Source organism: Vitis vinifera, chromosome 9 (assembly GCF_030704535.1).
Source record: "Vitis vinifera cultivar Pinot Noir 40024 chromosome 9, ASM3070453v1".
Classification (NCBI taxonomy): domain Eukaryota; kingdom Viridiplantae; phylum Streptophyta; class Magnoliopsida; order Vitales; family Vitaceae; genus Vitis; species Vitis vinifera.
In genome coordinates this window covers 3,741,657-3,750,175 of record NC_081813.1, presented here as the reverse complement: position 1 = coordinate 3,750,175, position 8,519 = coordinate 3,741,657, and the positions used below count along the sequence as shown (strand labels likewise).

The following is an 8,519-nucleotide window of genomic DNA, read 5'->3' as shown; positions in this document are numbered from 1 at the left end:
TAACCCAACATTTAATCAAAAAGGCCCCCGTTCTAATTATATATATATTTTAATGCCGAGCCACCCTTTCTCTTGTAACAACTTTCAAACTTCAATCATTTGCTCTTATTTTAGGGGAAACATGCTTTCATTGTTTTTACTATTCACTTGGAATATTGCACCAATATATCTATCGTGGAATTTTTGGTACATGCCACATTTTCCCTTTTTTTTTTTTCAAAATTTTTATTATTATTTTTTACTTTTTAGGTACGGTCTAGAACTGTCTTTATAATAATTCTAAGTTTTTCAAAATAAAATAAATACAAAAAAAAATGTTTAACAACTAAAAACTATTTTCTATTTTTGTTTCTCAAACAATATTTTTTAATTACTTTATTGTTTTCATTTATTTTCTCTATTGTTTTACGGAATGATAATACACATATGTAGAATGATTAAAAATAAAATAATAGATATAAAATTTATTTTTAAAATATATTAAAAAGAATTTAAAATATTTTAGGTTTTCAAACAAATTTTTATTTTATAAAAATAAAAAGAAAAAAATTTCAAAAATAATTTTTTAGAATTATTTTTTAAAATAATTATCAAACAAATTGGTGTTTTTCACTATTTACAAACTAAAAACATGGGTCTTTGAATAAACACATGAATATTTATTTAAATATCATTGCTAGATATTTTAAGTAGATTAACAAAAATAATTCTCATAAATAATAAAATATTGGATGCTATAAATAAGGGCTATTTTGATTAAAATAGTAGTTAAAAACCCAGATTTAAAAATTTAACCTTTTTTTATCCTCGTCATCATTTTTTTCTAATAAAAATAATTATTTATTTTAAAATTATGTGTAAATACTTGAAATGAAAAAAAAATATTTATAAAAGCATATTACTTTTAAATTAAAAATACAAGAAAAGTTAAATTTACAAATATGATGATTATTTTTTTTAATCAATTAATTCTGTAAATAAAAATTCTTAATACCAATTTTTAAAAAAATTATTTTTAAGTGCAAATTTTGGTTTAATAATATAAAATATATATTGAGAATTTATTATAAAAGAAGTCGTTTTAAAAATAAATTAGAGAATTTTCAAATATTTTAAAAAATAATTAAAAAAATATATTATAAATAAATACATAGAGGAGTATATACCAACAAAATTATTATTATTTTTATATTTGAAAATAATTGAGAAGAGAACCCCTTTTATTAAATATCACTAAAATTTCATGTATTTAATACCACTAATTTTATGAAGTAAAAAATTGTCAATTATGGATGACCCATTTGTACAAAGTGAAAGTTTACCTGGAGTAGGCGGTCAAAGTTAGCCGTTGACAGGGAAGGGGCGAGGTGGTGGTTGACTTCCGTCAACGCCAAAACAAAACGCCGTTATGTCCCCTAACAACCAAGAATGATGACGTGGGTCAATCTGGGCCGACTAATTCAAGTACTTAGTGATTGACGGGTCTGATGAAATGGCACGCCGGTTTTACCTTTTGGATTACACAATAATTACTAAAGATACAGGCGTGGTAAAAAAGGAAGTCACTCATGCCCCATTACTCCATGCCTCCTCCATATTTCCCAAAATTACCGCCCTCTCCATCCTCTGAATTTTGCCATTAAAGTTGAGTCCAAATAATACCCTAAAAAGTGAAAAAGTTCTTTCTTGTTCTTGGATTGCTTTTTGTTTTTATTTAACAATTTTCTTCAATTTATTTATATCGCATTTTCTTAAAATATTTTGTTTAATATTAGATGAAAAATATTATATTCCATTTGTAAATATTTTCAAAAATAGTTTTTGAAAATGGTTGTTAAAAATAGTTCCAATAAAATTTTATTTAAAAACTTAAATTTAAAAAAACGTTTTATAAACCCATCCTCGAATTCAAATAATATACAAAAATTTTTAATATGTATTATTTAGAAAAAACTAAAAGTCTATTTGATTTTGTAATTTGAAAACGATTTTTTGTTTTTAAGAATTTTTAACATTGTTTGACCGTGTTTTCTAAAACAAATTTTAAAAATAAAGTAAAGTAGAAAACAATTTTTAGAAAATAAATAAAAATTGTTTTAATTGGTTCTTAAAAAACAAAAGGAATACATGGGTCATTTGGGCATGTCTTTTAAAACTTATTTTTAAAAGTTATTTTTAAATTAAAGAATAAAGAGTAGATTTTTAAAACAAGTTTCAAGAAAAATATACCCTAAAAGCCTATATCGTCATGTGATTTAAAAATAGTTTTACTGTTTTTTAAATTTTCTAACATTGTTTTATAGTTGTTTTCTAAAAATAATTTTTAAAAACAAAATAAAATAGAGAATAATTTTTAAAAAATAAGTATGAATTATTTTCATAAAATTTGAAAAATAAAAGGAAAATATGAGTCCGTTGTACCATATTTTCTAAAATTTGTTTTTGAAACTTGTTTTTCAAAAACAAATTTTAGAAAACATGATTTAACGAGACACTAAATTTGAAGATAAATTTTTAAAAGATGGTATTCTATCAAAAGTTTGTCATACATATTTTCTAAGCATAAAAACAAAATTTTAATTTAAAAAATAAAAATTTATTTTAAAAAATAATTACTAACCAGGACTTTTACCTTTCTTCTAATTTTTATTCTTGGAAAATCAATGAATTCATATTATCTAAAAGTTAATTCTTTTCTTAAATTAAAATTAAATTTTTTTATATTTAAACAAAATATGTGAAAATAAAATTTAACTTAAAAGTTTTACACATAAAAATAGTAAAATACTAATTTTATTAATGTTTTTTGCATAAAAAATAAAAATAAAAATTCAAATCCAAGTACACCTGTGTTCTGTTATTCCTCTTCAATTTCTAAATTTTTCTAATTTTATAAAAATATTTGCAATTAACCATAATAATGAAGAAATTTACAGAGAGAAGCCACTGAGTTGATGGTGCAGAGACAAGAATCTGGTCTAAACTGCCGTTTTTTCTCTGATTCTGATTGTTTCTGCAAAATCCATTCAATTTTTCTAGGGTTTTGGATCCACCATGTCGGTTTCAATACAGCCGCTGAATTCTCAAAAATCCATTAATTTATAATTGTCCTGAAAATTTTTCTTTTCCTGAACGAACGTAACTACACAATGGAGAAGGGATCCCAAGCAAATCTTCAAAGCGCTACGATGGCAGATCTGCAAAAAAATTTTCCTTTCAAATATATTTTTTTTCCGTATTTTTTTGTCTTCGAGTCGAGACCTAAGACAGCGTTTGGTTCTCGTTCAATCACTTTCTCTGCCAAGTGTTTCTTCTCCGCCTCCCACTTTTCTCTCTCCTTTCCCCATCCCCTCTCTCCCATTCCGTGCGATTCGCCTGAGTCTCTGCGCTGCTCAGCCGTGTGTTTGCATCTGCGCACTTTAGCATATTCCCCGCGCACCTTAGCCCCCTCCATAATGCCCTTTGCATGCTGCATTTTGGCATATTCTGGTGCACGTTAGCCCGCTGACAGAAACCACCCCAGCTTATTGCCCCGGCACACGTTAGCACACATGACCAAGGTCAGTTAAACACCCTCTCACTGACTCCTTCAGGGGTGCAGTTTAGCTGAAGGGAGGCGCATGTTAGCCTGTCTTTTTTTTTTTTTTTTTCCTTTTAGAAAACTGTTTTGTTAAAGGGTGGAAATAAAAAATAAAGGGGGTGGCGGGGATGAGAACAGTGTGTAAAAGGTTGCCGGGAATAACTCAGTGAGCTGTCGGTGGGAATGCCGGATTGAAAAAGGTGGGCACAAAGCAAAAAGCCATCCAAGTTATATATAAATCCAAATACAGTTCCGGTTCCATGTTTCATCTCATCTCCTTCCCCTTTTCCTCTTGCTTTTCTAATGAGAAAGACTGGATCATATTTCCCAATTTAATGTTTTTTTTTTAAAACCCAACTAAAAGAAAGTATCTACAGATTCTTGATAGAAAAGAAAAGAAAAGAAAATATTTCATTTCATGATGAGGGGCATGGAATTGGGGATTCAAAACACAGTGTGATTGTGTTTACCAAAAAGTTATAATTGGTGTCATTGAGTCAGATGAAGAGAGAGTTTCTCTCCCTCCCTCTTTTTATTCCATGCTGCATGCATGAAATATTAGATTATATAAAAAATAAGAATGATATTTGTTTTATCATTTGACATGATAACTGAACTGATTTAATATCACCCAATTGAAAAATATATAGATTTATTGATTATGCTGTATAGGTGTAATAATATGATTATGGTGTTGGTAGTGATTAAATTATGTATATGTCATGTCCATTGTGGAATATTTTTGCTTTGCAGTACGATTCTTCGTCTTACCTATTGTTACAATAGGGAGTAAGGGATGAAATTATTTCTTTTATTTGTGTATTTTTCTTGAGAAAAAAAAAAAGGTCTACAGAAAGGCCAAGGAAGCTTCTTTTCTGCATCAACAAAAACCAGCTCTTTTAGGGGTAACCTGTAACCACAGAACCATTCCCCCCTCTCTCCATTCTTCTCTCTTTCTCTCTCTCTCTCTCTCTCTTTCTCTCCCTTCTTGTTGATATATTTACCAACCATTTCTCTGGTGCATATTTGAGTTTCCATCGTGTTGTTGTTCAACTTTGATGTCTATACCTCTAGAACATGATTACATAGGCTTATCAGAGGCTCCTTCAATGGAGAGGGCCTCTGACAAGATCTCATCTGCCTCCTCCTCTACCATTTCCAGTGAGAGTGAGAAGAGCACTGCTCTCAACCTCAGAGAGACTGAGCTCCGACTTGGCTTGCCTGGCTCTGAGTCTCCTGAGAGGAAGCCTCAGCTAGGAGTCTCTCTTTTTGGCAAGGATTTGGAGGACAAGACTAATGGGTACTCCCTCGGGTCTCTTAAGGGCTTTGTGTCTGGTGCTAAGAGGGGTTTTTCTGATGCCATCGATGGGTCTGGAAAATGGGTTTTCTCTGTCAATGGTGGATCTGAAGTTGATTTGGGTAAAGGAGCTGTCTTGTTCTCACCTAGAGGTGGGAATGGTGTGAAGCCTCTTGGTGGTTTGGACAATAATAGTGCCCAGAAATCATGTATGCCTGGACCTGCCATGAAAGATGTTGCTGCTCCTTCATCACCAAAGCCTGTTCAGGAAAAGAAGCCTCAGGCCTCTGCTGCAAACGAGCATGCAAGTGCCCCTGCTGCAAAGTAAGCATATCTTTGTCTCTCGGTCACCTCCTTTCAATTCCAGGATTCTTGGGACAAGGGTTATTAAACTCTAGAGTCAAGTTATGAATGCAAGAGAGCAGAGTAATTAATGGAGTTGCCCATTTGTAAATTGGTCTCTTTATTTGCTTTCTTTCTCTTCTCTTTGATTTCCCCCCCTCTTTAGCTCTGTTTGGTTTCTGAGAAAATGAGGAAATGATAGGAAACTACAGTTTTGACTCTGTGTTTTACATGGGTTTGGTTTCCAAGAAAAAACGAAACTTACCTCAACAAAGCCGAGTAGTTGGTATAGGCATAGATGAGGAAGTTTTTTGTCTTCTTTTCCCCCCAGATCAAGAATAATCTAAGATTTAAATTGTTTTCCTCGTCTAACCTTTCTCATCCACCAAACACTTCATCTTGTTGTTGTTGGTATTGGGTACTGATTTTTTTCTGTTCACGACCATATATTCTTCATTCTTTTTGTTGTTTTCGGTTTTTCCTTTCCTTTATTTGCTTCTTTTGATCTAGGATTGTTTTCTTGCCTCTTAGGATAATTGTTATCATGTTTTACATGTAAATGAGTCTTAGTGGGTTAATGCTTCTATTTTGCTTAATATTGGTTTTTTTTTAGTCAGGATATCTCAAGTTTGATAGTTTTACAGTGCTTTCATAAGGTCTTCAGTATTCCTCTGTTTGGTTGCAGATAAATTAGACGAAAAAGATAAGGACAACAAAATTTTACTCTTCTTCCTCTGTTGTTTTCGTTTTGAAAAAATAGTAGTTATATTTGGATCAATCGATAATAGTTCTTGTTTTCTGGGATCCTCAGTGAAAATAATTTAAGATTCAAAATTTTGATCTTTTGACTACTTGTAGGGAAACCAAACAAACTTTAAATAATTGATCTGGATGATATAAATGCTCTTCCAAGGGTGAACATGGGGGTTTCTCTAAGATTGTGTATTAATATTCTTTTAGTTTGCTTTTCTTCCTGCCCAAAGTTTTTCATATTTTTTCTTTGCTATATCTTTGTAGAGTTCAATTTCTGGTGCATATATAATATTTCATTTGAATGAACAACTGAGTGGAGAGTTTCTGTAACAGGGCACAGGTGGTAGGATGGCCACCAATTCGGTCTTTCCGAAAGAACACCATGGCCAGCTCGGCGAAGAATAATGAAGATGCTGAAGGCAAATCAGGATTGGGTTGCCTCTATGTTAAAGTTAGCATGGATGGTGCTCCATACCTGAGGAAGGTTGACCTCAAAATCTACTGCAACTATATGGAACTCTCATCGGCTCTGGAGAAGATGTTCAGCTGCTTTACAATTGGTATCCTCTCTTCCTCATAAACACACCTACTGTCCATTCATAGATAACCTTTGCGTCATAATGTTATTGAGGTATCTGCAATGCTGCATAGCAAGAAGAATTATGACTTTCATTTTCTTCTTGCAGATAAGGCAAAACTTTTAACCTGTTCCCAATTTTTTCATGTACTTTGGTAAAGAAATCTCTCTCCTATATACTTCTATTACAATATCCATTGTTGTAGAAGTAGGTCCAATGATAAACTTATCAAGTTTTGTGGTTAGTCAATGTTTTAATTCTGAAATCAACTTTATTATTCAGTCTGAAATTTTCTGCTGGGGTGTGGGCCCTGTGAATAAGAAATTCACCTATGACAGTGACTCCCCTGACAAAATAGTATATACAGAAGGCATATTGTTAATCTTAGCAACTAATGCATTTTCTTAAAAGTTTCTTGCTTCTGTTGCTTGAGGTTTTACTGTTGATCTGTTGCAAGGAAGAATGATTTTTTTCTTTCGTTTCTTCTGCTTTTTCTCTTCTTTCTAAAGGACAACAATAGTGCATGTAGGATAGGAGTTCTAGTATTCTTTCTATTATTATATTTTACTTTTCTCAAATAAGAATTTGTTGAATGTGAAGAGAATCAAAATTATTCTCTAAATCAGCACAATTTTTTTGTTGGTCTAACTTTCACATCATACACAAGGTTGCACGATGGCATATTCACTGTTGTAAGATATCTCAAAAAGGGTTTGACTTGTGTGTCTGTCCTGCAGGGCAGTGTGGTTCTCATGGACTTCCAGGGCGAGATGGGCTGACTGAGAGTCACTTAATGGATCTTCTTCATGGTTCTGAATATGTGCTGACATACGAGGATAAGGATGGAGATTGGATGCTTGTTGGAGATGTCCCCTGGGAGTAAGTTCTTTTTCCAATTCAGAGTACCTAATGCTCATAATCTTAGGATGGCCTTCTGTTGTACACCACTTTAGATCTTATTTCTCAGAAGATCTACAGAGTCTGTATAATGCAAAACAAATTGCTTTTGAGTCGTTTACATGCAACCTGGAAGGGCCAACTTAGTCTGAATTTTGCGATCAGATTCCTAACTGTCATCGGCTAGCTCAATCTTGAAAATGTTTCCTCCTGATTTTTCTTGTTACAGGATGTTCACTGAGTCTTGCAAGAGATTGAGGATCATGAAGGGTTCAGAGGCAATTGGGCTAGGTTTGTCTGTCATCCTAAGAAAAGAAAAATGCATCAGGGCATCATGTTTGTTTAAAGCATTTCAAACATAACCCATGTTTCTTTGAGCATCATCCACAGCTCCTCATCTCTTTTTAGGAGTTCAAAAACCATATCGACTTGACTTGGTGGGAATTTTGTTTATGTTTAACTTCTAGTTATTCATGTGGGTGATCTCGGAAATAATTTGATATTCCTTGCTTGCAGCTCCAAGGGCCATGGAAAAATGCAAGAACAGAAACTAGCATAAGGGTACCAGCGGGACCGAGAAAAGAAGAGGCATTTGTGAGTAAGACTGAAAGGCCATTAAAAGGTTTTTAAAGTTTGGAAAGTATGTTTCGGAATCCTACATATATAGTTTTAAATATGTTAGTTTTGGTGTATTTGATGATGTACTGGAAATTGTATTTCATGTATTGGGAAAACTTCCTACTAGGCAGAAAGTATGACTGGAGGCTTATCCAGATTATTGATGCTTGTTTTTATATTGTGTCTGTATGTCTGTATTTTTATGGTAATGTAAATGAACTGCTATCTAAGCTTTGTCTTGTTGCATCTAATGATGTCTCCTAACAAGAAGGAGAGGAAGAAAGAGATGCGCCTGTCAAGATTATAAAAATCAAGAATAAAATAAAATAAAGATGGGGTGTTTTTAAAGTCCTGTTTGGTATCATAAATAGGAAATAATTTTTCTCAAATTATTTTCATTTTTGAAAAAACAGAACTTTTCATTTTGCTATTAGATAGTCCCACACTTAAACTT

General features: G+C 32.3%; 1 protein-coding gene across 1 annotated transcript; it reads left to right on the top strand.

Moving 5' to 3' along the window:
- The first annotated feature begins 4,398 nt into the window (after positions 1–4,398).
- On the top strand, positions 4,399–8,311 carry LOC100253148 (auxin-responsive protein IAA27). The gene is made up of 5 exons (XM_002284246.5): positions 4,399–5,201; positions 6,306–6,532; positions 7,288–7,429; positions 7,677–7,738; positions 7,964–8,311. Exons 1-5 carry the CDS (start codon positions 4,639–4,641, stop codon positions 7,999–8,001), a joined length of 1,032 nt encoding a protein of 343 aa, XP_002284282.1. The 5' UTR covers positions 4,399–4,638; the 3' UTR covers positions 8,002–8,311.
- Positions 8,312–8,519: the final 208 nt, after the last annotated feature.